A 27,215-nucleotide genomic window follows, 5' to 3' on the forward strand; every position below is an offset into this window, starting at 1 on the left:
TATGATTTTGCATTTCCATTTGTTTAGCATTGCAAACATAAATTTGAGAAATATATAGTAAAGATATGTTTGTAGTAATGCTATAAGACGGACCTATATCATTTTTGAGTCCTCCTAAATTTGATGTGGCTCTAAAATTAAAGAGAATCAATGTCCTCCCTATAACCTTACTCTTTGTTAAGTAGAGAAATTTATTGCAAAACATTCAATTCGGTGTTTATGAGACATTGAATCGTTAGAAAACAAAAACTAGCTAGAGAGATAAGAAAGAGAATCAACTTCCAATTGGTAACATAAAGAAATTTATACTTTTATATTTAGTACATCATAACTATCATTTATTGTAATTTATTTAATTTTTGATGGGTTAGTTTTGTGGTTTTGTTGACCACTGTGAGGAAAATAACTTAAATTTTTGACGGATAAAGTTTTACTTCAAACTGGGTATGAGAAAACTAATCTATTAAATTAATAAAGGTCCTTAAAGTTTGTGATGTATTTTACAGTACTCTATTAAAAATTCACATAAGAATCACATGCATGCTTTAAAGATTAGGATTGTTCGGTAGAGGTTGGTTTTTTGTTTTGTTTGAAGGGGATGCCAATGCAGTAGTAAAGAAAATTAATTCGGCTCCCCCTTTTTTATCTAAAATCGGCCAATTCATTGAAACTATCCATGATTTTGATTTTTTATTTTTTTTGGTTTGATTTTGTGTTTGTTTGATCAATATTGTTGATGTATGATCTGTAATGTAAGGGGATTTATTGGCAGTTATATATTCAAAAATATTTGCCCACCCACAGGCAGAATACGCCCATATATACTAGATGGGTGTGCAGTTGTTCAAAACCACCCTCTGCTGGGCACAGTTCCAGTGATGGTTTATAGTTCAGTCTATTAAAGACATAATTTAATAAGATGTAGTATTTATCTTTTCATTCTCTCACTTTTCAAAATTACCATTGAATCTGTAAGGCATATATGAGAGATATACATGGGCCCTACAGATCCAATGTCGATTTTGAAAAGTGTAAGGATTGAAGAAAGACTACCTTAGGAGGAAAGAAATCATTTCTCTCTAATTTAATAGACTGAATTAATACTTGAGATGTACTATACATCCTCCTCGTGTCACTCTAGAGGAAAACTTTTATCTTTTTGTGGGATCTCACTTCCTATTATCATATCCTATAAGAGCTGCTAGTAGCAGATTCTTCAAATTTTATTCTCTTCTCTAGATGTAAGAAAAACTTTTAAAAAAACTCATTGAATCAGATTCCTTTATTGTTTCTTAAACTTCTTATTTTTCTTCTCCCATTCTCAATTATAACAATAACCCACTTCTACTCTCAACTGCACACTTTTTGACGTACTTAAGAGACTGAGAGTTGAAAGTGTGTATAATATTTTTCAAACTTATTTATATACGCAGACCAAGGCTATGTGCCGATCTGAGCAGTAGCACACCGAATGAACCCACATCGCTAATAAAAGCACACATAAAATATATCTTTTTTTTGGGGGGGGAGGGGGGGGGGGGCTTCTTTACAATCACATATGGGCAATCCTGATCAAGTGGATGGGTCATGTTGTGACTTTATGCCCACAAAGCAGATCTTGAAACGGCCGGGCAGAAGTAGTACTGCAGGTAGAAATGATTACTTCGAATAAATAAGAATGATTTCTAAAAAAAAAAAATTGATAAGTAACTTTTTCTTTATTTATAAGTAAGAATGATTTCTAAAAATATTAGTTAAACAGTTCAATCATCCAGAGGCCAGAGTAGTTGATTGCAATATGCTTAGCTCCATTTTATGGTTCATATTTTATTTTGTTATATCTAACGGTGTTGAAATGATGTTGCAACATATTCATCAGGTGACAATATATATTCTATTAAACCAATAAAGTTTATTATTTGATCTGAGTTTACTGTAGTCCCACAGCACCTAAAAAAAAAAAAATCTTTTGGGTAACATATAGCAAATATGTAATTTACAAAAATAAAAATAAAAAAAATAAAATAAAATCCGGGAGTACATTGTTAGGTACAAAAGAATGATAAATATTAATCATGGCAAAAGTAAGAGACCACATGTTGAAGGGGTAGCTTTAAAGCAAAAGAATGCACTCACCTATGGCGCCAAAGGGTACCCATCACCTCACGAAGAACTTCCAGCTCTCCAATTCTGGTGAAAAAGGTAGAAATCCAAACCACTTCGAATGCAATACCCAAGTAACACCAGCACCTCCAGTGAGAGAACTGGCAAACTCCCTTATGGACTTGCTACCTTCATTTGCTTCACCATTCCATCCAGTGTATAATATATGCTCTTAATTTGAGGATGTGATTGGGAGCCTACAAGGAATTCATGCACAACACCATTGATGCTGATCCAACTACGTCCCGGATGCTTCTTGACCCCCTTTTCCCTCATAAGCCATCTCAGAGCTGAGACATCACCCCAGCGGCGATCAACTGCAAATGCATTAGCCAACATCACATAGCCCCCAGAATTATCAGGGTCCACTTCAACAAGCTTTCTGGAAACATATCGTGCCAACTCAACTCTAGAGTGGAGAAGGCAACCCCCGAGCAAAGCACCCCACACAAACTTATTAGGCTCAAAAGGCATTGAAAAAACAACCTCCAGAGCTTCTTTGACAAGCCCTACTCGTGCAAGGAGATCAATATAGCAAGCATAGTGTTCTAATTCAGGGGAAACAGAAAAGCTTGAGGTCATGTCCACGAATATTTGGCGCCCTTTCTCTGCTAAACCTGAGTGACAGCATGCACATAATACACCAAGGAAAGTTCGAGCATTGGGTTTTAAACCAAAGTCTTGCATTTTGGAGAAAAGACTCAATGCCTCCTCTCCCTCACCATTTGCTGCAAGACCCATAATCATAGCATTGAAAGAGACAGCATCTTTGGAGACCATCTGGTCAAAAACTTCTTTTGCTGTCTCCAAGCTCCCACATTTAGAATACATGTCAATAAATGCCGTGGCTAGTATTTTGTTTGATTCAATAATACCTTTAGATCCTTCAGATTTCATATATTCATGCACCCACCTACCAAGATCTAAATCACCAATTTGAGCACAAGCTGAAAGCACACTAACCATTGTTACATGGTTAGGTTTCCTATTCAGATCCGCCACCATCAGGCGGAAAATACTCAAAGCCTCCATAGGGCAGCCATTTTGTACATATGCACCAATCATGGCATTCCAAGGAAGCACACTTCTCTTAGCGTTATCAACAATTTCATCAAATCTTTCCCTACTCTTCTCAATCTTTCCCCATTTCCCATACAAATAGATAAGAACAGTATTTACTCCGTCACGACCAGACTTCTTAGAATCAATATTTTCGTCAATTTCTGTTAGAATTGTTACCCATTTCTCAATTCTTTCAATCTCAAGGTTTGAACATGCGGATAAAACACTGACCAAGGTATCACTTTCTGGACGCAAGTTCAGCTGAGCCATCATAAGAAAAAGCCTTAAAACCTCCTCAGTCTCACCTGACTGAGCGTAACCAGCCAATAACGAAGTCCAGCAACTCACCACTCCCTTGTCCGGCATTTCATCGAACACTTTACGTGCTGACGCCAAATCCTTAAGACCCTTTGAATAAACTCCAAGAAGGGCATTGCATACAAATGAATCACCAAGAAACCCCATCTTCACAATATGGGTATGAATTTGTTTGGCATAATGGGCATTCTTCGACCGAAAGCACGCCTTGAGGAGGAAACAGAAGCTGAAGTCATTAGGCGAAAGGGAGCGCTGTTTCAAGGTTTTGAAGATGGAAAAGGCATGGGAAAAGAGACCCTCTTCAGCCAAGACTCTGATAATGGCATTGAAGGGGAAGATATTCGAACTTCGGAGTTGATGAAAGACTCGAAGCGCGATATGTGATGGGTAGTGGCCAATAAGACGAGTGGCAAACAGATTGTCTTGATGGGCACCGACTAGAAAGATCTGGGCATGAATTTGAAGGAGACGAGAGTGCGAAATGTGGCCCTGCAGGAGCGCAGAGAGATTAGTGAAGTTAGGGGAGGCTGGAGTGGACGAAAGAAAGCGTAGAAGGTGAAGGGAAAACTGAGCAGAGTGGCAGATTTTGAACCTTGGAGGGGCCGTAAGCATGGTTGCCAGTGAGTTTTGTTCATACTCGCGCTTCCCTCCTAAAAATAGGTGAAGTACGCTTCAAAAATTCAGTGGAATATCCATGTATAAATTTACTTATAAAAAAAAGGTAACATAACACAGAATGATGATATGTCTCCGAGGGTTATTTTAGAGACCCAGATTTTAATTTTGGAGACCTTCATAATCAAGAGGGAATCTCATAACTTAGTATGTATATTCTGTTGCCATTTTTTAGATTGAGATAGGGTGTAATTAGTTGTCTGTACTACATATAATGGGGATGAGTAATGATAGGCAGGGGCCAACTTGCCGGACCCTGCCCTCCCCTTTTCATTAAAAACCCATTTCTTTTATTAAAAAAAACCTGCTGGGGGCCGGCAAGTTGGCCCCCAATTATCATTTCCCAATGGGGGTAGATGAGATGAGCGTTACATCTCAAATTGCTTTTAACACCTATTTAGACAAGTGCAAGCTCACATGTCTTCTCACATTAAATGGAAATTCATAACAATTAGTTGTCCAAATTGTTAGTTATTGGGAGGGAGATCGTGTGAGGCTTAACTACTCAAATAAATTTTAGGTCATCTGGCCATTTACCTAAACAATTAGATTCCACATAGACCGTCTCATAATAACAATTGAGAAATGTTAGAGATACCAAATTTTTTATCAAGAGATTGATACTAAGATGAAGTAAAGAATATTCATTAGAAATAATCAAAACAATTAATAAAAAGAAATATTACGAGCACCAATGAACAAGCTCCACTCCGGCACGTAGTTCTGTACTAGGGATGTCACTGAATAATTTGCATTATTTTTTGTGTTTCTTTCTTGGGTGCTGCGAAATACATATAAAAACTGAACTGTTTCACACTATTGATCCCAATGAGCCTTGTGCCCCAACACAAACATGATAATACTTCATAAAAATCCCAAGTTACCAAAGGTTCTGCTTCAATTCCTTAAGGAAGGGGTAAGGGAAGCAAAAGATGCTGCTTGGTTTGCATCATGCCTCTATATGATTTATTTACTTATAGATTCCATAGATTCAATGCGGACACAAGAAACAACATTGTCTTTACGTTGTGTGTTTGCGACAAGAAAGACAAAAACAACAAAATCTGCAAGATACTTACAAGAAACATACAAAGATGTATCATTTTATACATAAATGAACTCAACTCTCCATTTGCGAGAGCCTAATTGGCCTCAGCTCATATCTCACTTCTGGCCTCTTCATGTTGGAAAACGAATTCAGCCTTGGAAAACGAATTCAGCCTCTTCATGTTGAAAAACGAATTCTGTATACACCGGTGAACACGTCTATACAAAGATGGAAGCAGTTCAAAAGAGAAACTTTCAAGCAACTTGCTCACTACCAGAGGCATCATTCTCAGCATTACTTGTCAAAGATAGGAGTTCCATCAGCTCCAATCGATACTCCAGGCCTCTTAGGTAATGACCCAACAGCATGCACCTAATGGAGGAAAAAACAAAAGATATATAAGAATGATAAACAAACAATTCAAAATAGCAGACTGAATTTGAACAGGTTGCCCGAATAAATTGACAATACATAAGGACAAAAGCGGGTAACCAGAAAGAATAACTGATTTTCCAAAATCCAGTCGTTGAGTTCGCTTTCAAAGAGCTCAATAGCTCATACCGAAAATGTGAAAGGGAATACACAAATGAAATGACCACGACTCAAAACAAGCTCAGTACATGCTGGGTCCAATTTTCAATCCCAAACAACCAAGTGGAGGAAGCAAGAGCTGGACTAACCAGAAGAGGAGGCGTGCCAAATAATCCCGAGTTAGTGAAATGTGAGGCTGGAATTGAAGTGAGGTATTCTCAACAAGCTCAGCACAATCTTCACTCCCTACATTTACTGTTCCAGCAGGAGAATTTTCTGACATTGGAGCCTTAGAATGCATCTTGGGAGATAAGGTAGCAAGGAGACCATGTACGACAGAGTGGATTATTCCCTTCAATTCAGGAGATGTAGGTTCTGATAACTCAGCTACCTGTACGTAGAACCATTTGTATCAGCCACAAGATGGACTCATAGGAAACAATAAATCTAAAAAATTAAATAAATGAGAGAATCTAAGTTGAAAGTTAGCTGCATGAAGGGATGGGTGTAAATTCAATAACTGGAGTTCATTGCTCAAAAAGGGTTGCATGCAAGATGAGAGTATCAAAAGGGTAAACTGGTGTGCAAATAAATACATCCAGACCCCAAAGATTATATCCAGAAATTTTTCTTTTGTAATAAGTACTTAAAAATTACTATCTTATAAGAGCAGGTAGAAATTATTAAAAAAGATAAGTGTAGAAGCATGATGCTATAACCTGATATCTTGCACTAAGTGGTCCAACAGTTAACCAAAAGTCATACCTGATCCCAATACATATGTCCATGGGCATAAATTAGACTGAAACTTAGCAGTATGAGCATGGGAACAACTAAGTAGTGAACACGCTAACTTAAACATCAAACAAACTGGATGGAACTACTTCCATACTAGCACTTTCAATTTTATTAGTGGAGAAAAGAACAGAACATGGATTATGATATCATAAAAGAAGCAGCTTTCTTGCAAGTAATCAGAGACAAGATTTTCATTTTCATTCAGAAAGTAGTATTCATAGAAATAAAATGAAGCCTTACGCTCAGTTGTTTACTGTAGCAGAAAGAAATGAAAAAGGGTTTGAACCTATTGTCATAAAAATCCGTTCATACTATAACATCATCACTCTCAGATGAGTTATATATGACATCATCACTATCAGATGTTGAGTCCAAAACTTCCCAAACAAACACTAATGGATGGCACTAGTGTGACAATACTCTCATAAACCAAGGCCTGCAACAACAACCTCTGATGCTAACATATGATGAAACTAAAAAAATTCAGCAATTGGACAGAACTGAAAAAACTTATAATCCAAAGTACCAGACTAGCTTTTAAAGAGAGTTACCTTTTCCGGTTGTAGAGATCTCAAGTAGTCCAGCAAATCATTCTTTTCCTCCCCAACAAACTGCTGCATTTGAAGTGCAGCACTCTTTCTCTTGACCTCACAAAGTTCCTTTGATAAAATAGAAATGAACTGAGTATATATTCCAACCAGAGTGGTGGGTGTAATGCAAACAAGAAATAGAGGAAATTGCAAAAACCCAATAGAATGTCTAGACATGGAAGAGGATTTTTTTTTATTTTTTTTAAGGAACTTGACACTTGGTAGCTTAAAATCTCATGTTATTGGCCAAAATGATATGAAAATTCAATCAAAAGACTAGACATCTAAAATCAAAGGCACTCTAAGGCATACGAGTAAATGATTTCTATTTCATTAACACAATAGAGTTGTTCCATAGACAGGAGCATGGTATTGCCGAAAAGAATCTATCTGATGTAAATCAACCAATGTGCCTTATAAGCACACAACAACATAACATTCATGTAGTCAAGGAAAACTGTGGGAAGATTTCACACCATATTTTCTAATAAAATATTAAGAAAATAAAAATTAGTACAAATATTTTAACAGATGCATCAGCAAGGTTAATATTGTAAGAACCCTATATCCACTTTCCCAAAATTTCTGCAAATGAAATTTATCCAAAAAACTCTTACATAGCACTTCCAAGTCGGGATAGGATATATTAAGATGCTGTAAATTAACATCCACCTTTTAGTGTTCATACACTCTTTCCAAACAGCCTATGGCTCAAAATAATCCATGAACCATGCAAAACTTGGGACTAAAACAAATGAGAAGACAGTGGCATCTGATTGGCATTAGCCCAATAAGTGATATCCCCCTATAAACTTCCACTAAACAAAGCTCTGAATCCCAAATCCCCCCATTTTTTTTTTGGTTGGGGGGGGGGGGGGGAGGGGAAGAGAGAGAGAGAGAGCTAAAAACTCATTTCTTCAATGAAGCCTATCAAGAACCGACTCCTTTGTTAATCATAGCTAATGCATTCTAATCAGACCTTGCAGTTCATCCACTGCCAACCAGACTATTTCCAAAATCAACAGGGGATAAACCATCAATTGAGATATTGTGATAAAATATCAACAATGTCCAACTTGGGATATCATTATCTAATCATTCATAAACACGAACACTGATCTCTTAATCCACTGAAAGAGATTCCTTAGTGCTAGAACATACCTTTTTCACTGAAGATATATGAGACTGCAAATGAAGAATATATTGTTGAGCTTCAGGGGACATTTCACCAAGGCCTTGAATATCAATGTTCTCTGACGAGTCTTCAGTGAATTTTTCAAATTTGGATGGCGATTCATGTTCTCCAGATAAATTAATTATACTTGCACTGTCAAGTAACAACCCTTGTAAATCAAGTTTAGAATTTTCTGGTGTTTGTTTTTCATGATTTTCATAATACATATCGAGGTTTTTTTCGAGGCAAAGCCTATATTCGGCATTCCGCAATGTATATCTGCAATAGAAGAAGAAATACCAGTTACAAATGCCTAACATTTCGATAGACATCAGTTGGTAGAGAGTGAAAATAGGGAGAAACTACATATAAGATTCAAGAGAACATAATCTGAAGAAAAGAAAACAAGGATTCCTACAACCACCAAAACTGTCTAAATAACTGTAAGAGTTCAGTCGCTCTTTCTTGTCTCCATCTCCTTGGAGATTAATTGGAGAACAAAAATACGGATTAAGTAAAGTACATTATATTGGAAATGAACATACCCAGTCATCATTGAAGAAACCAATAACTTAGAGAGGGGTTCCCACAAAGCCTCAATAAGAACTTGAAATTGGTCAGATGGAAGTAAGCCCAACATGCCAGATATAGTCCGTTTCATAGCATCCACCGTCGTTGGTGGAACATCTTTCTGAATGAGGCTCACATCTAATGGCTCTATCTCTTGTATCAAATTTGAGAGAACCGATTTCTGCAAAATTAAATACTCTTAAATTCAGACACAATAGCATTAATACATAATACACCTATTGATTAACAATAAGTATAAATCAAATAGAAAGAAATATTACAAACCTCACTAAGAAATCCAGGAAAAAAGTTCCATCAAAGTTATCTACAAACTCGACCGCTACTTGTTTTTTTCCCATGTAATTACCAAGAAACACCAAAGATGAATATTCACTAGTTTCCTAATGAAGCAGCACAAAGCTCACTTCTTTAAACTCTCCATTATAAATAGTGGTAAACAATGCATAGTATCCATTCGGATCTACGAAAAAAGCGTTTGCTCTTAACGTATAATTTTTTTTTTTTTATAAGTCCTACCATATTAGGAGAATCACTCATAGCCAACGTAAAATAGTTTCCAAGTCTAACTGTTATTGCCATATTAGGAGAATTATAAACAGAGGTACCATAGTCACATATTACCAAGTCTACACCCAACATCTTCAATAGAAAAAAGATTCATTTCCAATGGTACCAGAAAGTTTATCTCTAACATCTATTAACCACAGCAAAAACAACATGTGTTCTAACTTCTAAAATGAAAGAGTATTATTAAACTAGCCTCAAACTAAACCACACAAGTTCATGCTATTAAGCTAAATTCGTTCTCACGGTTCCCAGACAATTAAAAACCCGATTCCAGTTTCCTATAATTCTCCTATACAGGGGCGGAACTACACTTTGTATTGGGGGGTCCATGGCAACCCCTAATTTTTTTGTGATTGCATAAAACTACTATAAAATGGTAGATTGTATTGACTGTTGTATGAAGTGGACACCCCCCCCCCCCCCCCCCCCCCCCCCCGAGTTTTTCCCATTTGTGAAGATGGGAATGAACTAGATTACTACTCTACTAGAACCTTTTTATCTTCTACATAGACTCATAAAGAAACTAGAAACTAACGAACCAAAAAAGGGCCATCTTCTAGTCAACTTGAGAAAAAAACAAAACAAACTATATAGAAAGTTGGTCTATATAATCATAGATGATAGAACTCTCTACAAACTAGTATGTAACACTAAGACTTAAAAAAACTAGTATATATATATATACATAAAATAAATAAATAAATAAATAATAAAAAAAAAACACACACACACACACACACACTAGTATATATATACTAATACTGAAATTGATTAGTGTGATGAAATTAAAAGGTAAGTTTGAAATTTATTAGTGTAGTAGTGCCGAAATTTATTTGGCAAATGAAAACTAGGCGTACCTTTTTCAACCAAATTACTAATTAAAATGCAACACCTTGATTTCTTCTTTAAAAAAAAAAAAAATAGATAACTTTTTTTTATTGTGTTCTATCCTTTTCTTCTCCTATTTCATTTTTTTTTGTTTTTATTATTTGTAGCATTCGATAACACCTGATTCTGTTTGGTTTATTTTCAAGAAATCTCTCAAGATAACGTTAATTCCCTAAAATTTACCAATTTTTCTTGGACCCTATTAATTGTGCTTAATTTATTTAGCCATTAGTTAATATTATTATGTATTTGTGATGACATTATATTAAGATTTTGAATATTTACTTTGATTTTTGGATTTTTTTTTTTTTTTTTTTGGCTAATTTGATTTTGCATAAATGCGCACCCACACACATAAGTGAAATATATACACATAAATCCGGACCCCCCCAGGCCCCAAGTAAAATTTCCGCCCCTGCTCCTATATTTTCACAACTAGTGAGAAAAACAATCTAACTACACCAAAAAATCAATTTAACAAACATAGAGTACGAAAAAAAAAATAGAGACCTAAATCAAAGAAAAACAACTCTAATTGATGGAATTGATTAGAGCAAAGCAAACGAAAGAGCAATAGAAGCTGACCTTGGAGGAATTAGAGGGGCGCGAGGGGCGTTTGAAGCTGAGATCATCGAAAGACGAAGAAGCGAGGACTAGGGTCTGGGGTTTTCTAGGGTTTGCGGAGGAGGAGCGGAGAGGAAAGAAGAGGGATAGAGGCCGAAGGAAAGGGCGTGGGGGCGAGCGGAGCAGAGGACGAGGGAGAGAATAGGAGAGGAAGGACGAGGTAGAGGTTGCCATTTCCAACAACCACCACCACAAACACCGCTTCTCTCTCGCTCGTTCTCGCCCGCTCGCCGCTGCGTCTAACTGGAAAGTACAGCCACAATTAAGAGAGAACAGACCGGGAAGAAAAGGTCGTTTAGATAACGTATAATTTGTTTTTCTTTTTTTTTTTCTTTTTTTTTTTCTTTTTTTTTTCTTTTTTTTTAATAATTAAAACACTCACACAACACAATAATGATACAACACCAAAGCACAATGGAGTGGAGTTCATGTGTAGACTCCACTCCATTGTGCCTTGGTGTTGTATCATTGTTGTGTAGTATGAGTGTAACGATCACTCCTCTCTTTTTTTTTTCTTTTTTTTTTCTTTAATTTTTATGTCTTTAAGAACATAAAGTCAAAGTCAACTAATCACATGGGATGCCTGTAAATAAATAAATCCCATGGTGTGGGGCATTTATAGATCTCACCTAATTCCCTTCACCTTCCTCTTTTTTTTTTTTTTTTTTAAGAAATTAGTTGTAGTGAAAACCTATTTTTCTTGAGGCCCAATGAATTAGTAAAGTGCTTTGAATTAAAATTTAGTGTAAAAGTCTAATAAATTTTTGAGTCGAAGCGACATTTGAATTCGATCGTTTAATTTTTAAAATCATTATTCAGTGTTTAACTTTTTCGCGAATTTGAAACAGGTCATTCAGGAAATTTCCCGTTCATTTTCGCAACCTCCGTTAGTACCACGTCAGTATTTTCGCCACATCATCTTAAAATATAATTTTTTTAATTATAAATTTAAAAAATTAAAATTTTTTTCTAACAAAAAAAATAAGGGGTTTGGGGGGTGGCCCGAAAGCCACCCTCGGCCCTAAGGGGTGGCCACAAGCCACCTCCGGCCCTATGGGGTGGCCGCGAGCCACCTCCTCCCCAAGGGGGTGGCTGCCTTATTTTCTTTCTTTCTTTCTTTTTAAAAACACAATAAAATAAAATTTTAAGTTTTTAAATTTATAATTAAATAAAAAATAATATTTGAAGATGATGTGGCAAAAATGCTAACGTGTTACTAACAGAAGTTGTAAAAATGGACGGAAAAAATATAGATGGACCTGTTTCAAATTCGTGAAAAAAGTTAAGCATCGAATACTAATTTTCAAAAACTAAGAGATCAAATTTAAATGGCGCTTCGACTAAATGATTTATTAGACATTTGCCCTAAAATTTAAATAATTTGTATTTGGATTTGAAAATGAGGTTGAAAGTGTTTGAAAATTATGTCACGACCTCTTGCTTTTACGCTTTTTAATGGGAAAAAAATAATAAAAAAATCGATTCGATAAAATTAAAACTCGTGTTTTGAATATTTGTAGATAAAGAGATTCGCTAGTATTTTATATCAAATAGATAACGAATTTTCAAAATTCAATAAATAAATAAATCATGGCTGAGCGATAGTGGGTTTTGCTTTCCACGTAAAATTTTAGTTTTATTAGCCGGGTTGCGCTCGTTAATGTTTGGTGGGGATGTTGTTTGGGTTGCGTTACTTCTAAAATTACTATTCGATTAAAATTTAATAGTAATTTATTTTAAATTTAATAATAATTTTAAAAGTTATATTAATTTAAAAAAATAAAAAAATGATCCATAATATTACTACATATTTTTTTTAAAAAAAAATTACTTCTTAATAAATAAATGAGACATAAAATAATGAATTTAAAGACCAATTATCAATATAAATTGAAAAATACTTGTTTGTAAACTCTCATCTCATTCTTATTTCACCATTGTTTACGCGAACCAATAATGTAAGAAATAATAGAGAGAGTATAGTGAGAACCTAATTTTTTTAACAACATTATTGGTTCACGTAGACAATGATGGAATAAAAATATGATGAGAGTGTACAACCAAACATTTCTCATATAAATTATTTGATTTAAATTTTAATAATGCATATATAATAGATTTAAAATTTAAGGATGTTACTCCAACAAAGACACTAATTTTGACAAAACATTATGCGCCTAAAAATCCACATACAAGACTCAACTCTATACATAAATTTCATAAAAAATAATATATACTTATCCTATTTTAATCAAATCTTTCAAACTAAAAATTGAATCAAAATCTTTATGTTCGAATACTTTCAATTCATCTAATAAAATTTAGAGTTGCGATCGGTACACAACACAATTGCACAATTCAATACATATGGGGTGAGACCTGTGTGGTGAGTCCCACCCATATGCCTTTTTTTTTTTTTTTAGAACAAAGTTGAAACTTCTTCATTGATAAGACCTATCCTCAAAAAAATGATCTAGGGACAAGAACGTCCCTTAGTAGAGCATGCAAAATACAACGAGGTATATCCTCAAGCCAAACTGAATCTACAACCATACTAAATGCCTCATTTGCTAAGCAATGGGCAACATTATTAGCCTCTCTACCCATATAAACCATATATGCATACATGAGCCCTTGCATTTCTGAAATGATCCCCTCAATAAAATGGCCAGCAGTTGACAGATTTAGGAAACTATTATTAACTTCATTTACCACTTGCTTGGCATCCCCTTCAAGGAGAACAGTGAAGAAACTAGCGTTCTTACAAAATAAAATCGCTTCTAGGGCAGTCATAACTTCAGCCACTTTTGGTGTAATCACAACTTTTTTCGTGATAGCCATATGTCTTGTATTGTGCAAAAATATTTTCTTAAAATTTATGTGTTTGATATTATAAAGAATTAAATTCAAAATCAATTCCCCTTTTTGGAATTTAAAATGAATTGAATTTGAATTCAATTAATATATTATGAATTTCAGTTGCCTATATGAATTGAATTGAAATGTAATTCGTGTGAATTGGCTAACAAATAATCGGATAGCATTACAATTGGTCTGAATTTCAACTTCGTTCCAATTACCACAAATATCACCATTTATCTTTTTTCCATTCCTCTACATATTCTATATTTTGAGAAACTATCGACACAAGTATTGACTTTTTTAAAAAATAAAAATAAAATACACAAAATCATACGCAGACCCATTTATATGGTTAAGTGATTTTTTGTTTAACAATAATAAATAAAAAAAAATTAATGGTTATGTCATGGGGTGACAACATCTCAAATCTCGTGATTTTTACAATTTTTTTTTAGCAAATTAAACATGTAGTATGTGAAAACTGTATTCAATGCAATTACAAATAAAAATAAAATAAAATTGAGGGGAAACTTCACAAAAGGGTACCCAACTATAGCGCTTTTTCACTTAAGGGTACTAATGTAGCAAAACATTCAATCGAGTGTATGACTTTATCAAAACCGTTCAATGTAGGGTATTCCGTCACCCTCCGTTCTAAATCGATGACGGAACCCAGAACACGTGCGTTTCACGTGATATTTTAGCATCGAACTACCACTTTTGCCCCTCATCTAAACGTTCGGATTTTTTAAACTTAAGAGCAATCGGCCGAAAAAAAAACACAACTCAAAGCATCTACTCCCTCGAACACAACTCGCCCAATTCCTTCTTGCGACTCAGAACCCTAATCTGGTGCATTCCGTTCTAAATCGATTCGGCTTGCGGCTGTATACAGAAGTGTAACACACAAATGGTTGAGAAAGGTAATGTACCGAACTTATGTTTTATTTTATTTATGTAACCCTAATCTGTCAAAGTTTACTATTTTGTTAATGGGTTAGTGGAATCTGGTTCAGTTATGTGATTTTTGTATGTTAATAACATCATGTTTGTAGTTGTTTGGGTTTTCACATACTTTTTCGATTATGTGGTTGACTTTGTTTGGGTACCATGTTTAGCGCCACTGTCAACAACTGGTTGTGTTTTTATGTTAGTGAAAAAGTTATATTTTTTACGTTTTGTGGTCCCTCATGTTGCTGGTTTGTTGTGAGTATCTTGTTTGGGGTGTGTTGTGATTGGTGCTGCAAGCACATGGGTGGGGAAGACTGTGCAATGTGCTGGTCTGAATTTTGTATACTCTTGTGGTCCCGTGGGTCTTTTTGATGACTGTGCAATGTGCTAGTTTGTTTTTGTCTGTGATGAAGTGGTCCTAATGACTTTAAATTCGTTTATTTTTGTCTGCTCATTGAATTTTTATTTTTATTTTCATTTTTGTTTTGGTCAATTTGTAGGACACATAATGTTTAATGAATGTCTTATGTTTGAGGTGCACTACGGAGGTCGGTTTAATAGGGAAAATGGGGTTGGTGGGGATGTAACAAATTACCCAGACCTGTATGACAAAGATGAGCTGTCATTTTTTGAGGTGGAGACTGTAGTTAAGTGCTATGGGTATAGTCCCGGTGACATAATTTATTACAGAATACCTAACAAGAGTCTAGATGAAGGGCTACGGCTTCTGTCTTCTGACCATGATGTCATTGAAATGGTGGGGCACCATAATGGTCATGGAGTAGTAGAGTTATATGTGGTTGGGTTTATTTTGTATGATGTAGCTGTAGATTTACCTGGAGGAGAGGAAAGTGTTGATGAGGAATATGAAGAAGAATATGAGAGAAATACTGTATATAGGAGAGATCCATTTTGGAATGAGGTTCTAAGTAATGACTCTGACGCCTTAGAAGTAAATGCTGATACGGGGTATGGAGAGACAGGAGCTTCTGTTGAAGGAGAAGATGTAGGAGTAGATCTAGGGGTGTGCAGATTAACCGATTACCGCATACCGACCGCCTACCGAACCGAAATTGACCTCCTACCGACTTAACCGACAAAATTCGGTTCGGTAGTCGGAAGAGAATCTTTTTACCGAAAACTGGTCGGTTCGGTAGGCGGTCGGTTAGTCGGTTAACCGACTTTCTGAACCGACCCGGCCCGATTTTTGACCGAACTGTAACCGACTGGTTAGCCGGTCGGTTAACCGACCGCCTAAGCAGAAACGACGTCGTACTCGTTTCAATTCATTTAAAAAAAAATATTCAAAACGGCGTCGTTTGGTTACTCTCTGCTCTCTTTCAGAATTTTTATCAAACACCTCACCTTCACCTTCTGTTCTTCACCCACACAGAACCCGTAATATAATCCTCTGCCCAACCTTTTACACCCAACACCACATAGACTGATTTCTCCCCAAATAACCAAGGAGCAAGGCTTCCCAGAACCAGAACCCCAACGTCTAGACCTTCCCATCTCTTTTTCCCAATACAACTAAGCACAAATTGTATGTGTCTTTGCCAGCCCAGCATGACCTCAAAAGCTAACTCTACCAACAAATCTTCTCAGAAATTACTCTCCCAAAAAAAAAAAAAAAAACCCATTTCCCATCCACTGAAGAAATGGCCACTCTCTGCCTTCACTGAACTGGTTGCAGTAGCAGTGAGTCGGCTTCTGCAGCAAAATGACGCCCATAACGCACTGCTCCAGCTGTCCCCAGTTTTCCTCAGCCGAACCTTCAGATGCACCCTTTCCAATTTTATGCTCTCTTTGAGGCATTTCTTCAAACACCCAGCTACCAACCCAGTGCTTCTCCTACAGAACCAGAGACTACTCCTTTGAAAGCCAGAGCTTCTTCCGGCACATGTCGCCGCCGGTTCGTCTTCGTCGTCGCTGCCGCGAGAGCATGACGCCCTTCCCAGCGTCGTTCTCGTCGCCATATGGATCTCTCTCTCACTCCTCTTTCCGCTTCAGCTCGAAACAGTGCTGTTCGGTTTTCCCATTTTTTACTTGCAGGCTTGCAGCTCTAATACAGCCACAGGGAATGCTAAGACCAATGCTAAGACCATTCTTAATCATTTATGCACATATGACATATATCATTTTCTGTCAAATAATTTAGAAATGATCCACAAAACGCAACATACCAATATTTCAATTTGGAAACAAATCAACAAGACAACAAATCTGAAATTTGAATGATTGAATTCAGAATCAATTTGGAAACAAATCAAGCTTCAAGCATAATTGCATAAAGATTAAAGGCTTAAGGCTTTAAAGTTATTTTGATTTTTTTTTTAGTCTTTTTGAATTTTGGCCCATAAAAAAAATGAGGCCCAAAAAAAATAAGGCCCAAAATAAAAAATGAGGCCCAAAACCGATTAACCGACCGCCTTAACCGACAGTTAACCGAAACCTTAACCGACCGCATACCGACCGCCAACCGACCGCCCTAACCGCCTAAACCGCCTTAACCGAAAATTTTGAAATTTTTCTTGTCGGTTAAATGTCGGGTAATTAACCGACTTAACCGACTTGGTCGGTTAACCGACCCGACTTGACCGATTAACCGACTTCCGAACCGCTGCACAGCCCTAAGTAGATCAAGAGTTTGTAGGAGAACCATCACATGCAGTAGAAGAAGAGTTGGAAGCAGAAGTAACAGTAGCTTTAGCTGCAGCTGAAGAATCTGAAGCTGCGCAAGGTGTGGGTAAGGGTAAGGGTAAGGGTAAGGGTGTGAGTAAAGGAAAGGGTGTGGTTGAGGGTGAGGATGAGCCTGTTTCTGATGTGTCTAGAAGTGAAATACTGATCACTCCTAATAATACTAGTGGAGATGATGAGCCGGATTCTTCAAAAAGGCCGTGTGTCACCAAGAGGGTGCCATTTTCAAAATCTGATTTTGAGAAGCCGACTCTGCAGAAAGGTAATACTTTTGATAGTGTGTATGATTTCAGAAAAGCCATTAAACATGCCAATATATTGAAGGGGAAGGACTTGGTTTACCAAAAGAATTCTAAATCGAAAGTAATTGCAGTGTATGGAGAGAAGAATTGTAAATATAGGGTTTATGGAAGACAGTTGAAGGGTGAGGCCACATTCATGCTGATTTCGCTTAGGCCCAAACATACATGTGCTCGGAAATACAAAAATCATTTGATTATTTCCAAGTGGATTGCTGAGTGGTGCTTGGACAATTTTAGAGATCAACCGAACATGCCTGTAGAAGTCCTGAAGAAGAAGGAGAAGAAGAAATGGAATGTTGAAATCCACCCTGGTACCCTGTATAGGGCTAGGAAGAGGGCACAAGAGGTGATTTATGGGAAGTTGGGTGAGCGGTACCATCGTCTATGGGACTATTGCGTGACAATCAGAAGCACAAATGTGGGGAGTTGTGTTCTTTTGATGGTTGAGAGACCTATGCCCGAAATGCCATGTAGATTCCAAAGGATGTACATATCCTTGGCAGCAATGAAAAATGGCTTCAAGGATGGTTGTAGGCCTGTGATAGGCCTTGATGCGTGTTTCTTGAAGGGGGTTTACAAAGGGGCAGTTGATGGCAGCTATTGGAAGGGATGCCAATAATAACATGTATCCAATATCCATGGCAGTTGTAGAGGCAGAGACTAAGGATAGCTGGTCATGCTTTCTTGAGGCACTATTGGCTTATCTTGGCCCCAGTGGTGTACCTAAATGGACTTTTATTTCAGATAGACAAAAGGTATCTTTCCACTTATGCTTTTTATGCTAGACATTTCATTCCAGATTATGTGGTATTTTTCTATGTGTTTGATTTGCTTTTCATGTGTGTAGGGTCTTGTACCAAGTCTTATGGAGGTGTGCCATAATGCTGAGCATCGGATATGTGTGCGGCACTTATACGCCAATTTCCGAAATGACGGTCACCGGGGGGTGTTACTAAAGGACTTGTTGTGGAGAGCTGCTGCATCTTACACACAGAATGAGTTCTATGCTGTAATGGAAGAGCTTAAGGGCCTTAATCTGCCAGCGTATGAGTACCTTTTGAAGGTTGACCCTGCAACTTGGTGTAGGGGATGGTTCAACACATATGCAAAGTGTGACCTCTTACACAACAATTTGGCCGAGTGCTTCAATTCTTTGATCACCAAGGTCAGAGATAAGACCATTCTGGCAATGTTGGAAGGCATTAGGACAAGTTTGATGAGAAGGTACCAGCGGAAAAGATAAATTATAGCTGCGATGGAAGGCAATCTTGGGCCAAAAATTAAGGAGAGGTTGGAGATAGAGAAAGATGAGGCCGGACATTGTACGCCAACATTTGCTGGTGATGGTTTATTTGAGGTCGAGTGCAGGGGTAGAAAGTATGCTGTGAATTTACCTGCCAAGACATGTGGGTGCAGAAAGTAGGATGTTTCTGGTATTCCATGTGCTCATGCCATCTCATCAATATGGCATGGTGGAGGCAACCCTGAGGATTATCTGAGCCCATACTTTGGCAATGAGATGTACCTAAAGGCATACACACCCATCATCTACCCTGTACCCAGTGAGGAGCAGTGGGCTAGGACAAATCAACCCATCATTGAACCACCAAGGCAAGGGCATCTTCTGGAAGACCTAAAAAACTGAGGAACAGAGGGGCTGATGAGACCTTAAATCCCTACACAGTTAGAAAGGGTGGTACGAATAACCAATGTAGGATGTGCAAAAAATATGGTCACAATACTAGAACATGCACTGCGAGGATGCGACATGATGAAAGACAAGAACGTAAGCGAAATTCCTATAGAAAGCATGCAACAGATCTTGACTGCAATCTTGATAGGGTAAGTGTTTCATATGTTATATTTATGATTGCAAACTTGTATGTTATTCAATGTTGTTTACTAACTAGTTTATTTGCTTTTGTTTGTAGTTGGATGGTTCATCCAGTGCCCCATCCGTGGTCCAATCTACTGCATCAATGCCAAGTGCCCCATCCAGTGCCACATCCAATGCCCCATGTGTTGGTAATCCTACTCACCCAACAAGAAGTAGGGGTCAAAAGAGGAGTAGAGAAGAGGGTTCAAGCAGTGCATCTGAACAAGGTCAAGAAAGGGATGCAAGCAGTACATCTACCCAAAGTTGAGGTAAAGGGAGCACAAGAGGAAGGGGTGCAAGCAGTACAACTACTGCACAAGGTAGGGGTCAAAAGAGCAATCTCGGGCTAGCCACCAGGACAAGAATATCTGGCAGGTTGAGAACTTCTGTTTTACAAACAGGAATGCACAAGAGCAAAGGAAAACTCCTTGTTGATCTCACTGGAAACCTTGCTGGACCACCGAAAGTTCCAGGGGGTGGACCAGCATGCTCATGGGGTCCTCCCAGAAGTGCAACTGGTATCACTTTTCGAGTTGCTCCCCCTGATTTCGACATGCACAATTTGGTTGCTGCATCCACTATCATTCCTGAACCAGAAGTACAAGGAGTTGCAAAGAAGAATGACAAAGGGAATAAAAAGATGTGGAGAGTCTGAACAATATTTATTTTGTTATGTTAAATTGATATGAACATGGTTTATTATTATGTTAACATATGTTAAAGTGTGATGAGCAAGTTTGCTAGTTATGTTATGTTATGTTATGTTATGTTAAAGTGTGATGAACATGATTTATTATCAATAATGAAGTTAAAGTGTTATGATTTATGTTAAAGTAGTTGGTTATGCAGATTATGGTATGGAAGTATTTAGTTGTGCAGGATTGTGGTCAAATTTGGAACAAAATTTGGTACCAAGTATTTACTGCATAACTTGGTACCAAATTTGGTTATGCTGCCCACTTGCAATCATTGTTATAAATTGATTAGGCAGGTTATGGTATCAAGTGGATTTGTGCAGGTTATGGTATCATTGTGGTGGATTTGTAAATTTGGTACCAAATTTGCAACAAAATTTGATACCAATTTTGGAAGAGCCTATTTACTGCCCATTTGCAGATTTGGTATGCCAAGTGTGCAAAACAAAATTTGATACCAATTTTGGAAGAGCCTATTTATTGCCCCTTTGTGGTATGCCAAGGAAAAGAGAAATGCATAATGTTAATGCTCAAGCATATGAAGATTGTGGTCAAATTTGGTACCAAAGTTGTGGCCAAAGATGCTACAAAATTTGGTACCATATTTGCTTATGCCCATTTGCTGCACACTTGCAACCATTGCTCATAATTGAATTGTGCATAATGAATTACTATACCAAGCACATACAATGTCAACAACATCAATATTAACAATAACATTACAGAATCTTGCACTACAAAATGTTCAGAGCATTACAAAATACTACAACATTAGCATTTGATCAACAACAAAATTGATCAATTGATCATCCTACAATTGATTAATTGTTTCACTGCAACATCATTCTTGATGGAAGAAACTCTCTGCTGTACGAAGGATATACCAGCAACCACATCAACATTACCCATGAACAGACCAATGCAATTTGGTACTTCCTCTCTACTGACCGAAACTTATCTTTTTGTCTCTGTAGTTTGAACTTGTATTTATCAGCTTCAGCCCTGCATTTCTCAACTTCATTCTTGTACTTTCCAACTTCATCCAACCTATTTATTCGACTTAGTCCATGTTCAGCCTTCAGTGCCTTCAGATTCTCGTGCCAATCTCTCAATCTCGACACAACTCTCTAACTGTAGACGCAGATTTCAGGATCACTCCATTTAAAATAATCACATCTCACCTCTGGTTTCTGAATAATCAAAAATAAAATAAAATCAACAAATTTCACGGTAAGTCAGAGATAGAACCCTAAAGGAAAAAATTTGGGGGAAATCAAAAGAAAAAACTTTGGAGAAAATCTCTTACCTTGTAATCTACACATGAGAAAAACCTCGTACCAAAATTACTTAGGGTGAACGACGTCCAAGATGATGATATCTTTCCACATTTGCATACTGGACCGTTTGATCTGGACTCTGTCGACTCACTGTCGGACATAGGCTCCATTTCACCCCGGCCCCGTAACTGCACAAATGGGTCTCCTCCAAGAACGAAAATAGGAGTGAAGTTTAGGAGGATAATGGCCAAGAATAAAAACCCACATTTTCACAATGTTGTTCAGTTGTTGGACGTAAGTGTTTGAGCCCGATCTCTCTAGTTCAGCTGCTGTGTTGCGTTGGGAGGGAAGAAGAGTGTGTTTTGAGTTCGAGTATAACGGGTCTTTTGATCGTTTAGATGAGGGGCAAAAGTGGTAGTTCGATGCTAAAATATCACGTGAAACACACGTGTTCTGGGTTCCGTCATCGATTTAGAACGGAGGGTGACAGAATACCCTACATTGAACGGTTTTGATAAATTCATACACTCGATTGAACGTTTTGCTACATTAGTACCCTTAAGTGAAAAAGCGCTATAGTTGGGTACCCTTTTGTGAAGTTTCCCCTAAAATTGAAAATCTATTTCAAATTGTGTTTGTTCCAAACAAATAACCTTGGTTGTCATTTCATATATGAATTCTAAATCATTTCAACTTATGCTCCGTTTGTTTCGGCGTAAAATGTTTTATGAAAAATATTTTTGACATTTCCTGTGTTTAGTGAGGGCGAAAATAATGGTCAACGGAAATCATTTTCAGTTTGACCATAAAAACCTTTTTAATTTTTGGAAAACAACGTAAATATTTTTCTGGATTTAAACTCTTCATTCTTGCATGCACATTTGTAAGAATTTGATACCGCCGAGCACTGAAGTTTGTTGGTAACCTGACTCTACCATTGAAGATCCCTGAATTTTGGTATCTGATTGCCGGAATCCAGCGGCACTGATCGGAATCTGACTAGTATGGCCGAATTCCGGCAGACCAAATTCAAGCCAAACTGGTCGAAATCTTACCAGTACAGCCAGATTTGTCGAAATTTGGAAATTTTTGTAAGAATCTGGCAACTTTGTTGGATTATGGCAGATAAGATTCCGGCCAAACTTACCAGTACGATTGAAATCTGGCCAGTACAGCCAAATTCCAGTCATTTTGTTTAGATTCCAGCGACGGTTGTCGGATTCCGTTTTATGCCGTTAATGATTTTTTCGTACAAGCCAAACGCCAGAAAATCATTTTTCTGAAAAAATATTTTTGCCGAAAATATTTAACGATGAAAATCATTTTATGTCGAAACAAACGGAGCATTAATTAATTGAATGAAAAACCATTAATAAATCAATTTTTAAACGGAATGTAAGGTTGATACTTGTCTTAAAGTTTGATTTCAAAACTTTCTTGTATGAATGCAATGCTTCTTTTGCTTTTGGGACTGAGGCTCTAAGTAGGTACTACAATTTTTATTACAAGTATTTTACAAATTGATGTTCCGAGTAGGTATTACAATTTTTATTACAAATATATTACAAACTGATGTGACAGTCTGCATAACATTTATCGTATCCGTCACGAAATAATTAAATTTATCTATCAATTTTTAATTGTTTAATTTTTTCTACAAATGTTGTGACATGTGACACTCATGTACCCTATAAAATTTTCCTAAGGCTCCACTTATTTTGCAGAAAATACCTTTCATTTTTTTTTTCTTTTTTAAAGTTCTCCATTTTGATTTTTACAAAAAGGTGATCAATACATGCAGCACTTCTCTGACTAATTGAAATTAACCCCCTTTTATTATTACAAAATAATAATAATAATAAAATAAAATTAACCCCCTTTTATTAGTACAAAAAAAAATTTAATTAATTAATTAACCCCATTTCACGTAAAGTTGATTCTATTTCCATCAAGACACTCCATCCTTCCAAATTCATTAACCGATTGTCATCAATGATCTCTCGCAAGTCAAGAGCAACCTTTGCTTGTAATAGTCATGGATCATGACTTTTTTGCTAATTAGAAGTCTACAAGGAAAGGATAAAAAGAGAGGAGAAAGAATTCATATATAATTGGAAGGTATATTCTTAAACAAAATATATATAAATGTGAACTCGATTTTTGTTTAAATGTTGATTTGCATCATTTGTTAATTCTTTATGATTTAATGGCAACTATTTTGGCTGGAATTTGTTAAGACAAGCCAAATCGATTCAATAAAAAATTTAAAAAGTCACGTCACTTTTGAGAGATAATTGGGGATAGGCCGTAGGAGTCTTGTCACTAAAAAAGATGGGTCGTTTATGACTTATTCAAAAAAAAAAAATGTAAGTAATTAAGTAGTTTATTTCACAATAATAATTTAAATAATGGTTTTATATTATTAATTGGCTTGTATAAATTATTTAATAGAAGTTTATATTATTTGTGTAGAAAGAAAAGAATAAAAATTATCACAAGCAAATTTTCACTCACGTTTTAGGCACAAGCAGGGGCGGAGCTAGGATTCAAGATTTTGGGGGGTTAAATTGAAAAAAAAAAATTGAGGGAGCCAAAACTATATAAATAACAAAATTTAGGGGTAAAATTAATTAAATTTTTTTTTTTTGGGGGGAGACCCCTGGGCACAAGGTCAGGAGTCAGAGCACTAGGGTTTAGGGTTTAGAGTTAAGCACTAGCCAACTTCCTTTAGATTTCTTTTAAATGTAAAGAACCAAATTACTTTTTTACTTTTCTATTTGAATAAATTTCACAATAGCTTTTAATCATTTTCTTATACCATTTAAATATTATTTAAATTAAATTATAAGAAAAAAAAAAACCTACTTAAATATTGTTTCAAATAATTGCTAGAAGAAAGAAAATGCTTTATATTAAAATAATATAAAGGGAAACACTTTTATATTTAGAGAAGTGAATGAGTTTTAAGGAAGCAGTTGTTAGTGCTCACACTCTCCCATTTTGGGTCATTTGTTCATATTAGCGACTATTATAATAATCTAATATTACACTATTATTACCGCCTTACCGGTTCATTCCGACAACGAAGAAATTAATGATTTCAAGTCAAATGTGTGATTGACTTTCAACTTCGACCTATTGGCTTTATACCAATTCGACTTGTCATAACAAATTTCAGCCAAAATAGTAACTATTAACGTTAAACTACCACTTGTCTCAAAATTTTAAACAAATCGAAAGAGATAAATTTAATCATTTAATCAATACTTTAATACTTTCTTTCACGTGTGAGCTTAAATTCTCTTTTTAATTAGTGAGACTCAACACATAAAATATTTAATTAAAACGCGTTGGAGATAAATGAAGTTAATTATCTGATACCATACAAAAATAAAAAAATAAAAATGAAGAGAGAAAAGAAAAGAAGAAGAAGAAGAAGAAGAAGAAGATGATGATGATGATGATGATGATGATGATGATGAATAAGTTTGTAAAAAAAACTCTCTTTTCTTGATGACGTTATTGACGATATACATAGCTCTATATATACAACAACAGTAGCCGTTATTCTATAAGACAATTCCACAGATTTGTCATTAATTTGTGGATCTGCCAATGACAGTGTTTGCTTTAATTAACTTTTATTTAATCAAAAGATACTTACCAACCCTTCAAGGGGCATATATATATATATATGAAGCCCCCACCAGTCTACACGTTTTTCGATCATCTGGGTTTCTCCCATTTCCTCCGGCCAGGCCAAAGTCCTAGCTTTTTAAGAGCACTAGCAGCAGATTCCCAACTATTTTCCTTATGTTTAGGGAACAAAGCTACTTTTTGTTTTCCTATAAAAAAATACCCCACAGATTCCCTTACCTTTTCCTATATCAATTAAATATTATTTTTTTACTCTTATTTTATTCTTTTTATTTCTTTCCTACTTTTTCTCTCTTCCCTATATCAATTAATTATACTTCTTTTATATTAAAATAATACATAGAGAATGAATAGTAGACATGTATACATTGAGAATCACTATTCATTCCCAACTCCCTCATCTAAATATAGGGCATCTGCTGTGGGAGGTTTTTTGATGTTTTTTATAAAATTTTCTCTAAATATAGGGAAGGGAACCAATATAAGGTAACTGATACTAGTATTCTAAGCAACTTGTGAAAACTTGGGTTAAGTGATCAAAACTCAAAAGAATCTTAGAACAATATTTCGGGAATTAATTAATTAAGGAATAAAAAAAGGGAATTGGCGGCCATTTCAAGGGTTTCAAAAGTTGGGCCATTTGTACGTTGTTCAAGTTGGCAGGCTGTCGTCTATTTAGCGTGTACGTAATCTTACTGTAAGTCGTGCCCGACACTCATGAATTTGTTCTTGACATTGATCTGTTTGGCTTGTTATTTGTACTACAAAGATTGTAAGTTGGTTCTTGGCATATCATGGAGACAATAATCTAATTCTTTGGTTGTTCTGTAAATATGTAACTGTCATTGACTTAACGAACTAATACGAGCAGGGCGGGACAGTTTTTGTTGAACACGTAAGGGAATGAATTTTTAGGTCTCTCTTGCACGACAGTATTGTGGAATAATTATAAGATATAAATATGATATATAACATTATTTTTTGTTAAAAAAAAGTTAAATAAATAAAAGAGACAAATAGATCAAGTTTACAAGCATAATCAGTCCCTAATGAAGACCAACTGTCTGCTACAAACAAGGAACCTACTTTAGATAGAATGTAAACAGTGAATGGAAAACAAGCAAGAAATTACTTCCATCTCAACTTTGTCTTAAGTTCTTTGTGTTTGGACAGAAGAATAATGATTTACTGCCACTTAAAGATACAATTTTTTACCACCTTGTCTATGCGGCAAGGTGGTCCCCCATTACTTTTTGAATTTTTTTATTTTTTAAAAATAAATTAAGGTGAGAGATCACCTTGCCACATAGACAAAATGATAAAAAAAATTACATATTTAAATGATAGCGAATCATTATTTTTTCCAAAATGAGTGAGAAGCGAAAATACATAAAAAAGGAAGCAAAGAAAACAAGCAGCCACACAAGGACACATCAATCCCAATAAAAATCCATTTAAACCATAAAGCTCCTAACGTCGAATCAGATTAGGTGCAAACAGGATCGGACACAAACCAAGCTCCATGTAGCCTAATACTTTAGTACCTTATTTCTGTCTGTTTCAGATTATGCACCTCTAACCTCTTAGATATAAGAATAATAGTTACAAATAATTCTTTCTTTAACAAACAAAAAATGATAATATTTAGGGATAACTTCACGTAAGGATATTAAATTGTACGTCGTTTTGAGATAAGAGTACTGAAGTAGCAAATGTCTCAAACTGATGTATCAAAATATCCAAACGTCTCACTTAAAAGTATTCCGTTAGAATTTGTTGGGATTTAGCAAATCTTAACGGAGTACCCAAAATACCCATAATTTTATTAGGGAAAAAAAATGCTAAGATTTAGGTGTTGGTCAGAAT

At 36.0% G+C, this 27,215-nt stretch overlaps 3 protein-coding genes across 3 annotated transcripts; 1 reads left to right on the forward strand and 2 right to left on the reverse strand.

Annotated features, from left to right (window-relative positions):
* Nucleotides 1–1,403: 1,403 nt before the first annotated feature.
* On the reverse strand, nucleotides 1,404–4,276 carry LOC133882506 (pentatricopeptide repeat-containing protein At1g08070, chloroplastic-like). The gene is made up of 2 exons (XM_062321693.1): nucleotides 2,137–4,276; nucleotides 1,404–1,643 (listed from the first exon to the last, which is right to left on the reverse strand). Exon 1 carries the CDS (start codon nucleotides 4,153–4,155, stop codon nucleotides 2,278–2,280), a length of 1,878 nt encoding a protein of 625 aa, XP_062177677.1. The 5' UTR covers nucleotides 4,156–4,276; the 3' UTR covers nucleotides 1,404–1,643; nucleotides 2,137–2,277.
* Nucleotides 4,277–5,180: 904 nt separating this feature from the next.
* Nucleotides 5,181–11,306, reverse strand: LOC133881884 (uncharacterized). The gene is made up of 6 exons (XM_062320948.1): nucleotides 10,991–11,306; nucleotides 8,905–9,110; nucleotides 8,347–8,638; nucleotides 7,147–7,254; nucleotides 5,947–6,188; nucleotides 5,181–5,638 (listed from the first exon to the last, which is right to left on the reverse strand). Exons 1-6 carry the CDS (start codon nucleotides 11,201–11,203, stop codon nucleotides 5,521–5,523), a joined length of 1,179 nt encoding a protein of 392 aa, XP_062176932.1. The 5' UTR covers nucleotides 11,204–11,306; the 3' UTR covers nucleotides 5,181–5,520.
* A 6,081-nt stretch (nucleotides 11,307–17,387) lies between these two features.
* Nucleotides 17,388–18,463, forward strand: LOC133881254 (uncharacterized). Its single transcript, XM_062320183.1, has 2 exons — nucleotides 17,388–17,394; nucleotides 17,517–18,463. The coding sequence occupies exons 1-2, from the start codon at nucleotides 17,388–17,390 to the stop codon at nucleotides 18,461–18,463; spliced, it is 954 nt and encodes a 317-aa protein (XP_062176167.1).
* Nucleotides 18,464–27,215: the final 8,752 nt, after the last annotated feature.

The sequence above is a fragment of the Alnus glutinosa genome, chromosome 11, assembly GCF_958979055.1.
Source record: "Alnus glutinosa chromosome 11, dhAlnGlut1.1, whole genome shotgun sequence".
Classification (NCBI taxonomy): Eukaryota; Viridiplantae; Streptophyta; class Magnoliopsida; order Fagales; family Betulaceae; genus Alnus; species Alnus glutinosa.

What these genes read in the sequence shown, in the direction of transcription:
- LOC133882506 (XM_062321693.1), bottom strand. Translation starts at nt 4,155, where the DNA reads ATGCTTACGGCCCCTCCAAGGTTCAAAATCTGCCACTCTGCTCAGTTT.
- LOC133881884 (XM_062320948.1), bottom strand. Translation starts at nt 11,203, where the DNA reads ATGGCAACCTCTACCTCGTCCTTCCTCTCCTATTCTCTCCCTCGTCCT. An exon ending in ATATATCTTCAGTGAAAAAG is followed by an intron (nt 7,255 to 8,346) that starts GTATGTTCTAGC and finishes ATTTTATCAAAG; the next exon opens with GAACTTTGTGAGGTCAAGAG. An exon ending in TTGGCACGCCTCCTCTTCTG is followed by an intron (nt 5,639 to 5,946) that starts GTTAGTCCAGCT and finishes TTCCTCCATTAG; the next exon opens with GTGCATGCTGTTGGGTCATT.